Raw genomic sequence first — 18,100 nt, forward strand, 5'->3', positions numbered from 1 at the left:
ATCTATGTCCAATATCTACGTACCGGTTCTGAAAACAGTGCAGTGCTATGTGAAATGTAATATTGTCGTATCATTTTATCCAATCTATAAAAATAAGTAATTGATTAAATTGGTTTGTCCGGCTGTCTTCCTTTCTGTCCGCCTGCCTGTCTGCCTGTCTTCCTTTCTGTCCGCCTGTCTGTCTCTCTGTCTGCCTGTCTGTCTGTCCCTTCGTCTGTCTCTCTGTCCGTCTGTCCATCTGTCCCTCTGTCAGTCTCTCAGCCTGTCCGCCTGTCCGGCTGTCTCTCCATCCGCCTTTCTGTCTCTCAGTCTGTTTGTCTGTCTGTCTGTCCGTCTGTCTGTCTGACTGTCTGTCTGTGCCTCTGTTTGTCTGTCTGTCTGTCTTTCTGTCTGTCCGCCTTTCTGCCTGTCCAGCTGTCTCTCCGTCTGTCTGTCTCTGTCTGTTCGGTTGACTGTCCGTCTGTCTGTCTGACTGTGCGTCTGTCCGTCTGTCTGTCTCTCTGTTTGTCTGTCTGTCTTTCTGTCTGCTTGTCTGGCTCTCTGCCTGTCCGCCTGTCTGTCCCTCTGTCTGTCTGTCCCTCTGTCTGTTTATCTGTCTGTCTCTCTGTTTGTCTGTCTGTCTGTCTTTCCGTCTCTCCGTCTGTCTGTCCGTCTGTCTCTCCGTCTGTCCGTCCCTCGTTCTGTCTGTCTCTCTGTCTGTTAGTCTGTCCGTCTGTCTTCCTTTCCGTCTGCCTGTCTGCCTGCTTGTCTGTCTGTCTGGATGTCTGTCCGCCTGTCCATCTGTCCGTCTGCCTGTCTCTCGCTCTGTCTCTCTGTCTGTCTGTCTGTCTGTCTGTATGTCTCTCTGCCTGTCGGCCTGTCCGGCTGGCTCTCCATCTGTCTGTCTGTCTGTCTTTCCGTCTGTCCGTCTATCTGTCTGTCCATCCGTCCGTCGGTCCGTCTGTCCGTCTGTCCGTCTGTCTGTCTTTCTGTCTGTCTGCCTGTCTGTCTGTCTGTCTGTCTGTCTATATGTCTCTCTACCTGTCTGTCTGTCCATTTGTCTGTCTGTCTGTCTGTCTGTCTGTCTGACTGTCTGTCTCTCCGTCTGTCTGTCGGTCCGTTTGTCCGTCTGTCCGTTCATCTGTCTGTCTGTCTGTCCGTCTGTTCCGTTTATCCGTGTCTGATCCTTCGTGGGAGTTGCTGCAGTAGTTTGAAAAAAGCAGACAAACAAAGAAAAAGTCCAGATAATCAGATGAGCGATAACCGTTGACCATAAACTGATATTCAACTTAAACCACATGTCAAATTTTGACTTTTAAACAGGGAAAATGAAATCACGGAGAATTATCCTCTGTAAGCATATCGAATTACTTCTTTGCTGGTGTGTTTCCAAGCGGGGCCTTAAACTCCTCCCTTTTAAAAGCCCAGTTCCAATCCACTGAGTTATTGGGTGAGAAGCGATTTGTGAGCGTGGATCCGTTCTCGGGAGCTGTCAAAGGAGGGAAATCTTTACTTCCCAAAACCTTGACTGGATATATTCGCCGTCCCCAAACATGACGTCTGGAGGGACTGCGGGGGCAAAGGGCAGGGAGTCAGGTACGGACGCTCTGTGTTCTGTTAAAGTGAGGAAAAGCGTGTACTTGCACGTTAAAATGTATTATCTGGAAAAGAAATGTTAAACTAATGACTGTATTTCACATTTTAAAATGCCCCAGAATGCTCTTGATTTGTCCTTTTGTGATAGGAGATCATGAGGGAAGCGATACGAGCGACCTCTAAAATGAAAGATTTGAAGCTTTTGAAATGAAAATGTCTTTTTCATAGTTTCAATGTTCATACAGAGTAGCTATTTTTTTACACTCCTTGAGGTTGCATACAGGTTTTCTCCAACTAAAACTGTCTTGTAAATATTGTTTTAATTAACAATTAAAATATAGGCCTATATAAAGGCAAAATGAATGTCAATAACTAGTATAGCATAAACAAACAATAAACAAGCCCAATGTCAGGGAACTAATAATAATAATAATAATAATAATATAATTATTAATCATAATAACAATAATAACCATCATCATCATCATAATGATAATAATGATAATAATAATAATAGTTATAATAATAATAATAATAATAATAATAATAATAATAATAATAGATAATAATATAGATTGATAGTCATCTGAATGTAGCTGAATGTTATTCTCCCTTGTAAGTCGCTTTGGATAAAAGTGTCTGCTAAATGACTAAATGTAAATGTAAATGATCATCATCCTCCTCTTCCTCATCATCATCATCATCATCATAATAATAGTTATAATAAGAATAATAATAATGATAATGATAATAACCTTTATTTGTATAGCAGCTTTTATCCACAACATGAAACTTCGACTGCTTTACTTTAATAGAAGGCAATAGGGATGCTAAATGAATATATTAATTTCATAGTTATATATATATATATCACTTAGCATAGTTTTACGAATGAAAACTTGAAATGTTCTCATATTGTTGGTGTTGCGGTTGTTAAGTTACGTTTCAGTTTTATTGGTCATATGTAGGTTAACACATCGCAACGATACAATGAAATGTACTGGACGAGAATCAGGTCAGGTCAGCTCGCCAGTGAAAACATTAACAGTAATGCAAAAAAAACTATCGTAAAATAGGGAGAAAAATAAGGAATACAATATAAAAATATGAATAGCATATAGATATAATAGAATATAAATAGAATATAAGAGCAGTATACATAGGTAAAGTCAGATCTATGTGAGTAAAAGTGACAAGCGTATTGCACAGCGACAGAGGTTGACAGTCCTGGTTGAATAGCAGCCGCCCCTGGAGGTAATGCAATTTTTTATCGAAGCAGCGCAGACAAGCAGGTTAGCAGATATGCAGTGAGGGGTAGCTCCTTTTATGAGTTGTTGTTATAGCCTAGAAGGCGTAATTCGATAATTCATTTTGCAATGAGCGCAGCAATCCTTTAAGAGAACTACAGTGCCAGCGGGTTCAGGAAAACACATTCTTGGGTTTGCTTATCTCCTGCAGACTTTTAATTATCCGATCAAAAGTTAAAAATAGTAAAATGCTGAGTATCCATAGACAGGTATGTTACAAATATATGCCGGCGAGGAGGCTCTCGAATTAGTCTGCGTCTGTCGTCCGCCGTCTGTTACTGTAAGTACGTGTCTAAATTTGAATCACATTATTGTGTATGTGATATAATCTTGTATAATATATCAATATCTATTGTACCTACTATAATATAGCAGGTAAACATTCAAAACCAAACAGGGAAATCCACTGTTATTTTCAGGGAATTTGTTGTTTTGGTCCGTAACAGATTTTCCCAATTTGGAGCCAGATGCTCATAATCAAATTTCATCTGGTGGAACGAGGGCTCCCGGGCCGTAGCATGACAGAGTTATTAATACATATCTATAAAATGTGTTTGTATAATTCAGTGATGGTGGTGAGGATCCGGAGAGCCCGCTGGCTGCTACTGGGAATGCTGAGTCTGTCCCTGCTACTGGTTGTACTGGGAATCTACACAACGACCCGCACCGAGAGCCTGAGCATCACCGGATACTTCTCTGGCGCTGTCGTGAGTCTGAACTCTATCCAATGAAGGAAATCACCCAAAAATAAGGTGCAATGACCACTAATAAGAGGAGATACATTCGGGGAAATCGCTTGGAAATGGGCGCAATGACAATTGCTTGCAGCCAAATTCCTCCATGTAGCCTGAAAATGATCTTAATGTATGTTTATCACCTTTATTGCATGTTGTTTTTTTTAATGAAAGATGGCACTTGGATTATGTCTTGATCTCGAAAGATATATATTTGATGAACCTTTTCTCGTCATATAATATCTAGTAGTCAATTTACCTCAGTTATTTACCTATATTGTAATGTACCTGTCATTTATTGGCAAAATGTCCTTTCGAGTAACATCAGGTTGTGGATGTTTTTTTTTTTTTTCCTAACTTTATATTTCAGTCAAATTACATTAGGAAACAAACAATACTAATCATATTCTGACTCTGCTTTGCTTGATTTGGTCATTTTACTGAACATTATTGTTACTCTATTAAGCAGCTTTTCTTTTTTAAGACACTTCATTTTATTTTCAGCTGGCTTTTGGGTCATTCTTGGGAGTTCTTGGGCTCTGTCTGGAAGAAAACCGCAAGCAGCTGGTACGTCGTACCCTTCCATTTGTTTACATTTGATTTATGTTTGTGAAATGAAATCCTACTTATATGCACTGCACAATAATAGGTATGTGGCAGATTTGACATTTCTGTCGTTTGAATTGGGGGTAAACGTCATTTTTTGTTGTGCCTCAAAGTGTCTCTTGGATCTAACCAAGGTAACAGGAGGAATTACAGTAATCAATCGTATTAATGGTGGCAAAACCAGCGCTGTTACGAGGCACATGTCTGTGAAGATCATTTGAGTTGACTGCTGGACGGCTGCTTTCCCGTGGGAAGAAGAATATAGATTCCAGATTCCAGATTCCAAATTCCAGATTCCAGATTCCAGATTCCAGAATCCAAATTTGAATTCCATGTTCCAGATTCCAAAATCCATATATGAGCAATTCCATATTCCAGATTTCAAATTCGAGATTGTAGATTCCAAATTCAAGATTCCAGATTCCAGATTCTAGATTCCAAATTCCAGATGCCAGATTCTAGATTCCATTTCTGAAATCCAGATTCCTAATTCCAGATTCCAGATTCTAATGTCCAAATTCCAGATTCCAGATTCCAAAATTCCAGATTACAGATGACAAAATCAAGATTCCAGATTACAAATTCTAGATTCCAGATTCCAGAATCCAAATTTTGGATTCCATGGTCCAGATTCCAAAATCCATATATGAGCAATTCCATATTCCAGATTTCAAATTTGAGATTCTAGATTCCAAATTCAAGATTCCAGATTCCAGATGCCAGATTCTAGATTCCATATTCTGAAATCCAGATTCCTAATTCCAGATTCCAGATTCTAATGTCCAAATTCCAGATTCCAGATTCCAAAATTCCAGATTCCAGATTACAAATTCAATATTCCAGATTACAAATTCTAGATTCCAGTTTTCAAATTCCAGATATCAGATTCTAGATTCCCAATTCCAGATTCCAAATTCCATATCCCCAATTCCAGATTCCAGATTTCAAATTCAAGATCCAAGATTCTAGTTTCTAGATTCCAGATTCCAGATTACAAATTCTAGATTCTAGATAGATAGATTCCAGACTTGAACAAATCTAACAACGATTTAGGCTTTTTATTCTAAATGTGCATTGTTTTGTTCTTGTGTGCATTGTTTTCTGTCGACCCCGTTTTCCGGACCTTTCCGGACAAAAAACACATACCTGGCAATACTTGCAATACCTTACAAAAATGACCTTTAATATGTATTTCTGAAACAGCCTTAGTACATACTATCGCCCAAAACATTAGTGTTCGATAAGGTTGATTTGACACCACCATACAGATATATAACATGTGCATGTTTTTTCTTTAAAGTTGATCGACTCTTGAGGTTTATTAGTTGAAACAGAACACAAATTACAGCTCCTGTACAAAAGTACACAAGTGTACAAAAGTAATAACAGTGTACAATAGGAATTAATCAAATTCTAAGAGGGCCAGCTATAATTATTGTTAATATATGTATGGCGATTAAACATTTCATACCATTATGGAGGCGTGAAGATTTTAGTGTCAATAGTCCTGGAGTTGACAGCTCACCTTCATATCGTGTTATTTATCAGGTATGAGAGCAGCTTTCCAACGGCTTCCAGTAGGAAAACAGATCAAAGACTCCATTTACACCTGACAATAACATGATCGCTGAGACCACATTGGGTGGTCCACACGGTGGTGGTACAAATCCAAATACATCTGGTCAGCCTGAACCCTGCACTGCGTACAATGAACACGGCACCAACATTTGGTGATGTATGATAATGCCAGGTGTGAACAGCTGGACTTAGATCTGTCCACTTGAGATCGGATCACTCGAGACACATGTTAATGCTAGGTGTAAACAGGGCCTTTCAACCTTCAGAGGAATTTCAGAGTATTTATACGTAGCTTAATGTGGTTGCCGAGGTTTCAGTCGGTGTACAAATAATAAACACTAAACAAAACTCAAAATCACTTAAAATCAATGCTTTAATCATGTTTGCTGACGAGTTATCCTCGAAAAACACTTCCTGCTGCTTGGCTCGGTCGCCAACATAGAAAAGGGGATTTAGAATTTCCTCTGTTTTTCATTAACATCAGTTAAAGTAACAGTGGGCACAAATAGGAATAGAAATTAGATTTGACAGTAAGAAATAACCGTGTTATTACCCAAGTTAGACTATGTGCTGTGAAGAAAACTCCTAAGCCCAGGCTGACTAGGTGCTCACCACAAAGGAGAACAGACCGCCTGCTTATGTTAAAATGAGTTATATCATAGTGTTTTACATAGTGTTTTACATAGTGTCTGGGAGTTCAATGGCCATGATGTGCAGCAAAGTAAACTTCACAATAACTTTAATAGCGAAAAGGGTTTTGAGTCTTGGTCCAGTTTTCCTTCCATTTTGTGCGAATGGGACATCGGTGAACTTACTGCCGAGACGCTTTTGATGCAACCCAAACCAGACCTCATTTCCAAACCGTTACATCACTCAACAATACCCAACCATCTCTATCTGTGGAGCATCTGTTTTCCCTTTCACTTCTGGCCATCGTTTCCCCCATTGTTGAGCTATCCAATCACACGCCGAAAAATTCATTTAGCCGGAGACGGAGAAACTGAGAAGGTCTCCCCGTTACGCACAGGGCTTTTGTTGTTTCATTCAATTCATCGACAACATCTACATCTACAATAAAAACGCACTTTTTTTAATATGGTTTGATTTGAAAAATGCTTTTCACTAAGCGATTTCCCGGATCGGAGCGGAGATCGCTCTGATCTGCTCCAACCTTTTTCTTAATTCTCATTTGAGAGGTTAAAAATACGAGAGATTTACAGGAACCTTTTCATTTTTTTTTACCTGTGCTGTCAGCATGCTGGGCATACAACACAGAGTATTTGTATGCCATTGCATCCAGGACAGAGTTAGTCTGCAAGTGGACTTCAAGTTCTCAACCTACAATGCATCTCTTTATTCATTCTTAAATCATCAACAACTGCTGCAATAACTCTGTCCTGTGGACGATCTGTGGGATGACAAGAGCACAGTTTTTGGTTATGGAGAGCCACCACCAACCCCCCTCTTTGGAGAACTATTTATCATGTTTGGGTCTATAAACAACTGAGCTCTACTCCAAGAGGGGGAGAATCACCACGGTGAGACAAATAAACATAGAAACAAACAACATTTACACAAAAACATGAACACTGGATGACAACATATATTGAAAACCAGTGAATTAGGTCCAGAAAAACTGGAACTACAACTGGTCACGTGGCCTCTTCCTGTCATAATTATGGCAGAAAATGAGGGAGGAAAGGAGAGGAATGCAACCAGGAGGGTGCTGGGGTGCACTCGAGGCAGGTGTGGTGGGAACATATTCAAATGGGAGGACAGTGGGAGAGAAGGGTAAAATATGAGAAAATCCCTGGAAAAACAGGGGGGTTGACAAGTATGTAACAGGGATTTTTTTCAGAGTTTTCATTGGATGGGCAGATGATTCCTCTGGGTGGGCAAAGGCTTGCAGTATCTCTGGGTGGGCCACGCCAAACCCAGCCCACAAAAGAGCATAAAAGAGCATGGGAAATAGGGAATTAGTTTTTTAATCCTTAGAAAAGGATTCCCATCGGTGGATCGTTGTTTCACAACTAGTTGTGGTCTGATCAGGGATTCATGCTTAGATCCTCATATAATCTATTTCCCTAAAAAGGTCAGCCAGACGATAAATATGGAAAATATCAGAGAAGACATAAAACAAATGAAATGTGAAACAAGTGTGTGAGAAAAGCAATGGTTAGGGATGACACTGAGTGTTCTTCTCAGGTTAATGCGACTGGATATCTAAACATTCAAACTTTAAACAGGCTTCTGGGGCTGTTCTATTTCTTTGTTGAGGGACTCAAAACCTCCACATATATATAAATAGACCTTCTGTTGCGCTGGTTAAACCAAGCTCACCACAGATTTGCCAACCTCCATGTGCAAGTCTTTACCCGGGTATTTACTGTCACAGTCACTCCACCCACAGCTCACAGCTGCCACCCAACAAGCTCACCAACAATGCTTTTTTATCTGCGTTCCCATTGCCACCATACACTTATCTGTCATTCTGTGTGATTGAGTATATTGTGGTTTCAAAAGGAATTTGCGATTTTATCTTCCCTTTGTATCTCTTATCCCAACCCAGCTGACCGCTGCCATAGTGTTTTTAAGCTTCGGCATCATCGCCTCTTTTCTGTGCCTGGTAATCGACGGGGTCTTCATTGTCTTCAACTTGGTGAGTTTCCCGAAACACAACCCTGTTGGAAAAGAAGCTGTTCGTCATTTTGAAATGAATAATTCGGGGACACGATGGTTTCTCGAAGAAGGTGACACGTTCTCCGGTATGTGCAAGTATGTGTTACTTCAGTTACCTCAACCTTTATAAGCAAAATTGTAGCTTCATTGGAATTGTTACATTCGCATTTTGAACTCAATTTCAATGAAAATTCCCATGAGCAGAGTCCCTCGAGGTTCTACCGCTTTCTCTTCAATTGCTTCCAGAATAAAAAATGTGAATCATTTCAAGTAAACACAACCGCTATAAAGTGGTGTATTGGAAGTGATTACTCCTCCAACTGAAAAGGAAAATACACTTGGAGAGGATGCAGTGGAGGAGCGTGCACGCGAGATCGAGCTGCATTTGTGCTTGTGCTCAGTTGCTCAGTATTTTCACTTCATTTCCTTTGGCCATCCTTGGTTTTTAGGTGTCAATATCTTTGCAATGAACCGCTTTGAACACAGAGCTAGAAATAAGGGTTCTATCACAGTCCACACATGTGCATATGGGCCTGCAAAGGGAGAGGGTCTACTGACTGCAGAAGGAATGACAGTGAAAGTGAAGGGGCGTCGGTCTTCACAGCTCTGCCTGATCTGTCTTCTGTCCCTTGCATTGAGGCCTTGGGCTTCTTCTGCCTGGAACTTCTCTCTGACTCACACAGTCATCGTTGGAGCTACTCCGCTTTAATAGTGCTCTGCACTCTGTCACTTTGAACCGAATTCCTCTACCACTGACGGAAAATGGAACTGGAGCTGTCCTGATCCAAAGTGGAGACCCACCGACGAATGCTTGGGAGTTTTCTACACGATCTCATCAAAGGCCTAATGATCTTTCTTTCAAAAGATATCACGTCACATGCCAACAGGAGCCATGGCAGCCGCCAGAAGATCTTGTTGGCAACTTCTGCATCTTGGATTTCCCCTGGAAGGCCAGTCTGGATGATCTTCTTTAACAAGTCTTCATCTTCCTTTGCAGCATTGAAGACCTTATCTATGTCGGTGGTCGGTTGAATGACTCGCTCGACAGTACTCCAATAAATACTTCAACAAATTGATGTGTTGTGCATCTCACTATGGAATACATTGCCTCAAAAACAGCTCATTGGCTGCTATGGTTGAGTGACGGTATATCCTTTGCAGGTGTATTTTGAATACCATCCCTTTTTTTTTTTTCCAAAAAGGGATGGTAATTTCAGGTTGCTTCAAGTGTCTGGTTTGCAAAATGGCAACATGACTCTTGCAAAATGATGATGATGCATTTTTATGAAATTGTTTTGTAAATTTGTTCCTACATTGAAGGGCAAAATGAGATTCTGATTAAATGACTGTTGACATAAAGAGAAAAAGCCATTGGTTACTATTTACAAATTCCTTTTAGAATCAAACTATGTTGTTCTGCGTGCTGAATGTACAATCTAGTTATTTAATGATGAATAAAATGTTGGTTAATTACCGTCTCCTAATCCCAATAATTTGTTTTGGAAATAAAACCCTGTATGCACAGTTGTTTTCTTCTAATTCTTGCCAGGACATTCGACCTGTGAAAGCAGGGAGATGTCAGTTCTACACCAGTGGAAGCAGCTACATCTATGAGAATTACCACGCCTCTGTAAGTTCCGTTTGGTATAGACATCTTAGGGATATGAGTCTACTTGATATATAATAAAGTGAATATTCAGATATAATGGCATGTAAAGACAGGATATACACCTATCAGCCACAACATTAAAACCACCACATTGGGACACTGCGCGGGGATTACGGGGTGCATGTTAATTTATTCAATGAATGTTGGAAAATAAAATAAATGACATAAATACATCTAAAATAAAAACATTTTTTTTTTTGTATTTTTATTACTGCTGAGTGTACGTGAGCTGGTCCGCACCCAGAGCGATGCGACTAGACCAGGCAGGCTGTCCTCAGTGTGCCGGGGCGAGGGACCATGGACTCACGTCTGGCACGTCACCATGCACTTAAGTCACGGATGGTTCCTCTTGTGCCAGTCAGTCCCTGCTCTGGACTAGGAGCAAATAAGTTCCTGGAGTTCTAAGATCTACGATCCTAGTTTCCTGCAGTGCAAACACAAAAAAGGGAGGGTTCCTCCAAAAAGCTCTTAGAACTACGAAAAAGTTCCTGCGGTGCGAAAAGGCCTAAGGTATCCTGTGGTATCTGGCACCAAGACGTTAGCTGCAGATTCTTTCCTGTAAGTTGCGAGGTGGGGTCCCTATGGATCAGGTTTGTTGTTCCAGCACATCCAGATCTGGGAAATTTGGAAGCCAAGTCAATATCTTGAACTCTTTGTCATGTTCCTCAAACCATTCCTGAACATTTTTTGCAGTGTGGCAGGGCTCATTATCCTGCTGAAATAGGCCACTGCCATCAGGGAATACCGTTGTCATGAAGCGGTGTACTTGGTCTGCAACAATGTTGAGGTAGTTGGTACGTGACAGAGTAACATCCACATGAATGCCAGGACCCAAGGTTTCCCAGCAGAACATTGCCCAGAGCATCACACTGCCCCGCCCGCTTGCCTTCTTCCCATAGTGCATCCTGGTGCCATCTCTTCACCAGGTAAACGATGGACACGAACCCGGCCATCCACATGATGAAAAATAAAACATGATTTTGTCAGACCAGGCCACCTTCTATCATTGCTCCATGGTCCTGTTCTGACACTTATGAGCCCATTGTAGGCGCTTTTGGCGGTGGACAGGGATCATCATGGGCACTCTGACAGTCTGCGGCTACAGGTATGCAGCTCCATATGGAGCAAGCTGCGATGCACTTCTTGTCATGACACCTTACTATCATAGCCATCATTAACTTTTTCAGCAATTTGTGCGACAGTAGCTCTTCTGTGACATCAGACCAGATGGGCTAGACTTCGCTCCCCACGTGCATTAATGCCCATGGCCACTCATGACCCTGTCGCTGATTCACCGGTTGTCCTTCCTTGGACCACTTTTGGTAGGTACTAACCACTGTATACCAGGAACACCCCACAAGACCTGTCGTTTTGGAGATGCTCTGACCCAGTCGTCTAGCCATCACAATTTCACAAAGGGAAACCATCGCTCAGATCCTTATGTTGCCCATCTTTCCTGCTTCCAGCACATCAACTTCACAAATTGACAATTCCCTTGCTGCCTAATACATCCAACCTCTTCACAGGTGCCATACTAACAAGATGAGCAATGTTATTCACTACACCTGTCAGTGGTTTTAATGTTGTGTCTGATCGGTGTAAGTCCTGCTTGTACATCTGAATTGTAACGATTTTGCATTGCTTGATATCTCACTATCATATTGATGCATTGATTGTTGCTCTTTTTTGCCTCTGGGGTCATTTTACAGTTTAACTGTGGAGAGTTTTATCCACCACTGTTGTCCCATGTTGCTTGTTTTGCTGCTGTAAACATTGTTTTCCTCTTGCAGGTCCCATGTCGGAATCTCCAGGAGTCCTGTAGCTTGATGGTACGAAGTGGGACCTGCTACTGCTGTGATCTGTATGATTGTGCCAAGTGAGACAATCCTGTCAACATCTTCTTCCTCCTCCTCATTATTATCATCACCATCACAAATAACCCTTATAATTACCCTTATTACCCTTAATAACTCTTATATTGTAATATGGTAAATGTTACCTAAAATAATCCCAATACTTTCCTGTGTCTGAACTGTTCAACAAGATATTTACTCAACAATGACTTACACCCTCCTATCGCTCCTGAAAAGAAAACTTTGAAATAAAAGACTATTTCCCTGTGTTGCAGTGGAGGCTACCTGAACAACTACTATGAGTTTGTGGGTGTGCAGGGCTGCCAGGATGTGCTGACCGTCTACACTCTGATCTGGACCCTGACCGGCCTCAACCTGATGGCCTTCCTCACGGGCATAGTGACCATGGCCGTGCTCGGCAGCATCAAGAACCTGGTAAAACATTAAAGTTGAAGTGGCATGTGATAAAATGCACGATCCTAGACTTTCACAGCTAAACAGCTAAGCGGTGCTGTCACTGTAAGGGCCATATAAGTCCGGACATCATTGAACCTGACAGCCTTTCTTCCATGTCAACCCACCGTGTCATACCGTTTGGACTTTTATCCAATAACAATATAACAAATTTGGTCAGATACACAGTCCAGGCCAGAATTTCCTTGAATCATTTCATATCAGATCTCGGGCACAGGGAAACGTTATGTTTTGTTGAAGTGAAGTCTTTCTAGGCTTCTGGGAAGTAATCTAATAATCTGACCCGACACTTCACCTGACAACGCCTTTTCGAGAGCAGAGCTTTCTGTGCTAGGGATTTTTAACCCACTTTTCCTTTGGTGGACATGCACATTTCACCACGTGGTTATGGTTGAAACGATTGCCGCCATGTGTCCAAATTCTCCCTCTTCCAGACACCATGGGGAATCTGGTCAGGATCATACCATCACGGTGCTTATATACAATTGAAAATATCCAATCCTTCCAGTTGGAAACAAACAACCATTAGTGACAGATGAAACACATGTAATGCAAAAAGGCTAAACTTCAATAGGGATTTCACACAAAACATGGATACTTAAATTGCCTTTCAAACACCAAATGGCAAATGTTTATCACTCAGAGCATGTGGCGTCAAGATGTGTTGGTCAGATGCTCGGTGTGCTGTTGTGGGATGGGGAGCATTGATCATTTTGATTCATTTTCAATCAAATATCTGTTTCCAATGTTGAAATAACATAATGGTCCAACAGTAATTACCACGGCAGACAAAAACACCCAAAATGGGCCTGGCCATATGTTATGTGTCACAGAATAAATCAGTGAACTAACACCGATGACATCAGGGCAGTGTTGTGCTGTGGTCGCTGCCTGTTTCGCGCTTCATGCCTAGAGAAGTGTTAATAGACTCCTGGAATCGCTCTCGTCTGATTCGGCTGTGATGCTTTGACACCCTGCGACCGCTCCTTGAGACTCACGGGACCCGATTGTTAAGAATTTGTGTTGATTCCCCAATGTTGCAGGTCATGATGGAATTCTCTTGGAATAGCAATATGTTTTATTATCCTTATTCCACACTCCAAGAGTCCTCTCATAGCACAATGAAACCAAAAGCCCACACACCGTTGGGGATTTCTTATCCTCAGCGTCCTTCTCCAAAAGCCAACACAAGCACAGTGTCGGGGTGAACGGCTTTGGCCATTGACTGAGGAATAGGCAAAACGGGCAAAGTATAGATAAATCAATGCAACACAGGCCACACAGGGTGTGGTTGTCAGTTACATTGTTGTACCGCGTGTTGCACTGCGGTCGAATGCAAATTGAATCACTGTCTCAGAAGGGCGAGATAAGAATCATTTGGGGGGGGTGGTAGCTCAGGAGGTAGAGCTGGTGGTCTAGTAATCTAATGGTTGCTGGTTCGATCCCAGGCTCCTCCTGCTAGCATGCTGTAGTGTCCTTGAGCAAGACAATTAACCCCTAATTGCTCCTGATGGCTGCGTCCGTCGGTGTTTGAACAATTGTAAGTCGCTTTGGATAAAAGCGTCTGATAAATGACTAAATGTAATGTAATGTAATGTAAGAACAACGCTCATGTTGATCAAATGCTGCGTGGCTGAATGCTGTCGGGCCCCCAAACTTTCCAAAACATTCCATTAATGGTTTGGCAGATGTGGATGACTTAAAAGCGGCGGGAAATCCTGTGGCCTAACTCTGGACAACCTATTTTATTTGCAACCATGAAAAGGTTAGTAAAGGAGTACATTTACCAAGGTTATACAACCGGACAGCGTCTGTGTGGGTCAGTCTGTTTCTCTAAACAGTGATTTGTAATCACTGACAGCCATTAATGTAAAGCTACTATGAGATGTACAATAATACAACAGAAGTTCTGTTAATGTGCCAAATGCAGATAGATTGTGTAATGTGTTTTTTGCGTTTTTAATGATAATAATAATAATAATAATAATAATAATAATTATAACAACAAGAATAATAGTAGTAATAATAATAATAACAATAATAATACTACTACTACTACTACTACTACTACTACTACTACTACTACTACTACTAATAATAATAATAATAATAATAATAATAATAAATATAGCTGCAGGTAGCAATGCACAGAGTCCAGTTTAGTCATGTTAGGTACGTATTACAGGTTTCAGAGGTTCCGAAGTTCTGTGATTATATGCGGGGACGTTTGGAGCAGACCAAGGGACTCTCTTCTATTGCAGATTATTTTTTAAATCTCTCTCCTTTTGCGGGGATGGGGGGCCACGCCAGGCTAGGGTTTGAGAGGGCGTGCGAGTTCTAGCTGGCATTGGACGTTTTAGGAAGCCCCGCAACGTCAGCTGCGGGGGGCCACATCCCTGCTGTGTGCTGTCGAGCGGAGGAAGGACCGGTGCTCCTGCTGTATGATTGGCTGTTTGTGTCACATGGTTACGATAGCAGTCGAATACACATAATTTCATTGGATCACATTTTCCATAACTTACGTTTCCATGAAATACGAAAAACGTTGTGGCATTTCTGTGAGTAATTACCATTACACGGCTTCTATTTTTCCGACGCCTCGCTAGATCTTGTCCGCACACTCAATCGCACATTTCAGTGGACTCGACTCAACCTGGTCACAAGTTTTTGTGGATTACTGTTATTCGTATTTTTCATTAATCGGGCAAAGTGATGGGGACCAAAGAGATAAAATATCTATAATAATCTGTAAGATATATAACAGATCTATAGACATCTACGGGGCAAGAAAGTACATAAATATACACATAAATCCATAGTTGGACATGGTCCAAATGAAATGCATTGGACAGCGTCTGTGACATCAATCAAATTTGGTCGGTTTTTCATTAATTTCTGCTCCGTATGTGGATCGATTTGGATGAAATTTCATCCACTACTACTCAACCATGTTCAAAGCTTTTGCCGTTCTTCTGTTTCAAATAGTTTTCGATTTCAAAATGTAGAGAATTTTCCCGGAACAATATCAATAGGGGATCCAGCCCTACAGGCAGGACTCCTAATAATAATAATAATAATCATCAACATAATAATCATAATAATAACAAATATAAATTGTTCATATTTGCTCATAATAAATATAGTAATGATAATATTTTGTATCATTATGACATTTATTATGACAGTTATTATTATATTCATTATTAGTACAGCATCTCATATATTATAAGCAACTCAAAGTTCTTTTAATGGAAGGTAAACACCTCGCTGAAAACTGATTTTAGTACTAAAGGTTCAAGCGCTTCCATGCTCTTTATGATACAACACTTAAAAACTGACATATAGTGTGTGTGTGTGTGTGTGTGTGTTCTGTGTGTAATTGTGCGTGTTAATGTGTGTGTGTGTGTGTGTGTGTGTGTGTGTGTGTGCGTGTGTGTATGTCAGATGAGGAGCAGCCTTGTGACCCAGAGCAGCATGTCTTCTCCCACAGCTCCACTGCTGCTGAATGAAAACTCACACACGGTTCACCAGCTCCACCAGGTCAGTGCACACACACACACACACACACACACACACACACACACACACACAGACACACACACACACACACACTTCAGTACACATCTCTGTGTTTGGGCCTCCCGTCCACACAAAAACGATGTTTTCAAAACTCTGATTTCCCTGTGTCCGCATGGACAAGGTAAAACAAAGCTTCTTGAAAACGCTGACGTCAGGACCTCAACCTGCGTCAGGAAGGTGTAAGCGGCGCCCTCCAACTTCCAAAGTCTCTCCAACTTTACGACAGTGTTGTGTGGGAACATTACGAAGGAGAAGCTCAATACGCACATCGTTTTATGACATATTATCGCCCCCTAGCCTGTGGGCGGAGAGATTTCTTTTTTTGAAACGGAGGGGGAAAAATGCGTTTTCAAAAAAATCGATATACGTGTGGACGAGGCCTTGGATCGTCTGAATGACAATTTCCTTATTTTCGCAGTGTTTTTTCCGACAGCCCTATTGCCAATTCTCGACAGCCATGAGACTTCATGGATTTTTTCCTAAATCCCACTTTTATGAGGCCAAGCCATTAAGACACCGACAAAGACATTGAACCTTTATTGGACTAATCCTCCAGATGGATTCCTCCTATTTTTTTTCAGGGGTTATACATGTGGTCATTAGTGCAGGAGACAGTCTGCATTAAACAGAAACTCATGTGGAGGAAAGGCCAAGTGTTTGCTCTGCGTCCATGAGCTGTGCAGCGTTTTGGTTTATTTCCAAGCAGCTTAACAGCGCGGGACAGTGAAAAGAGAAACGATATCATTTATTTTTATTAAACAAACTAATTATTTTCAGAAAGTTGACCTTGACTAATCCGTGTTCACACTTTTCCCCCCTTTATTTTCTACCGGTTTTTGCTTTCAGTGAAGATCTTCAAAGCAATATTTGGGCGGATGGTGTTATTGTGGAATTTTTGAACTCCTCTTCTATAAAAATGCCCGCCTGCCGCCCATGCGCACACACATGCGCCCACACCCACACACACACACACACGTGCACGCACGCACGCACGCACGCACGCACAAACAAAATGTATAACATAGAGTAGAACATGTATTGGGAGAAGCATTCAGATTGGCAAATAAATGTTTGCTGCCGTCTGACTTGAAATGAACATGAACTGAAGGTTTCCAATCAGACAATGAGCCACATTCCATGTGAAGTTCACTGTTTATCTGGCAATGGAACTGATTTCTAGTGTTCAAACATTTTATATTTCTTACTTTCTGTCTCTTTTTGTCGTTCTTGCTTTCTTTCTTTCTTTCTTTCTTTCTTTCCTCTGTCCATGCAGGGGGCCTTCCCAACAGCCCGAGCAGCGCCGTCTCCTCAGAGCTCCACCACGGAGCCTAATCCTCCTCCCTTCGCTCCGCTCTGCAACTTGATGCATTACAACGTCCAGGGGTTCTCCGCTTGAAGCCACAAAAGACCCTCAAAACCCCAAAAACCTTCCCGCTTTTAAATGAGCGGCATGGGATATGGGAATGTGCCTCAGTGTTTCTTTAAGTTTTATAAATTGTCAGCGTTCTCAAAGCTGTTAAGTGCCTCGTGACATCATCTCTCAAGGCCCCGAAACATTTAAATCACGTTTCAAATTTGTATAAAACTGTCAATTAATACAATCAGTGTCACAAAAATTAAAGATTTCGTTCTCGTTCCTGAATCCAAGATGGAAAATAGACACAATACAAAATTCTGTAAAATTACTTTAGTTACTTTTATATGTAACGCTGTCATTTCCAACGTAAAACATGATTCTCTGGTTTCTCATTACGAGAGGTGAAAACTTCCAGGTTATGAACTTTGTGGATTTTGGCATTGGCTTGGTCCAGGACAACCACTGCTCATGACTCCCTTTATTTACAAGTTTTTCCAGAATTGCTTACACATGTTTTCTGAATGTTTGGCTTGTTTTTTCCTCAAAATTCTAAACACAAAACAACAAACACAAAAAGCAAAACCCTACAAGTCTCTAACAAAAACACTGCGTTCCAAACTGTTTTATCTCTGTCCATTATTGCATCAAAATGACACACCAAAAAAAAACCCCAAAAAAACAAAGTGGCT

General features: G+C 41.2%; 1 protein-coding gene across 1 annotated transcript; it reads left to right on the forward strand.

Moving 5' to 3' along the window:
• Positions 1-1,514: 1,514 nt before the first annotated feature.
• LOC307235162 (transmembrane protein 255B) lies at positions 1,515-17,456 on the forward strand. Its single transcript, XM_080007161.1, has 9 exons — positions 1,515-1,575; positions 3,450-3,589; positions 4,121-4,183; positions 8,370-8,459; positions 10,029-10,109; positions 11,939-12,024; positions 12,277-12,436; positions 15,920-16,015; positions 17,328-17,456. The coding sequence occupies exons 1-9, from the start codon at positions 1,533-1,535 to the stop codon at positions 17,448-17,450; spliced, it is 882 nt and encodes a 293-aa protein (XP_079863287.1). The 5' UTR covers positions 1,515-1,532; the 3' UTR covers positions 17,451-17,456.
• The last annotated feature ends 644 nt before the right edge of the window (positions 17,457-18,100 follow it).

Source organism: Zeus faber (genome assembly GCF_960531495.2).
Source record: "Zeus faber genome assembly, chromosome: 9".
NCBI classification, from domain to species: domain Eukaryota; kingdom Metazoa; phylum Chordata; class Actinopteri; order Zeiformes; family Zeidae; genus Zeus; species Zeus faber.

Coding starts and splice junctions, on each gene's coding strand:
- LOC307235162 (XM_080007161.1), top strand. CDS start 1,533: ATGACGTCTGGAGGGACTGCGGGGGCAAAGGGCAGGGAGTCAG. Junction 1,576..3,449: donor GGCAAAGGGCAGGGAGTCAG/GTACGGACGCTC, acceptor TGTATAATTCAG/TGATGGTGGTGAGGATCCGG. Junction 12,025..12,276: donor GATCTGTATGATTGTGCCAA/GTGAGACAATCC, acceptor CCTGTGTTGCAG/TGGAGGCTACCTGAACAACT.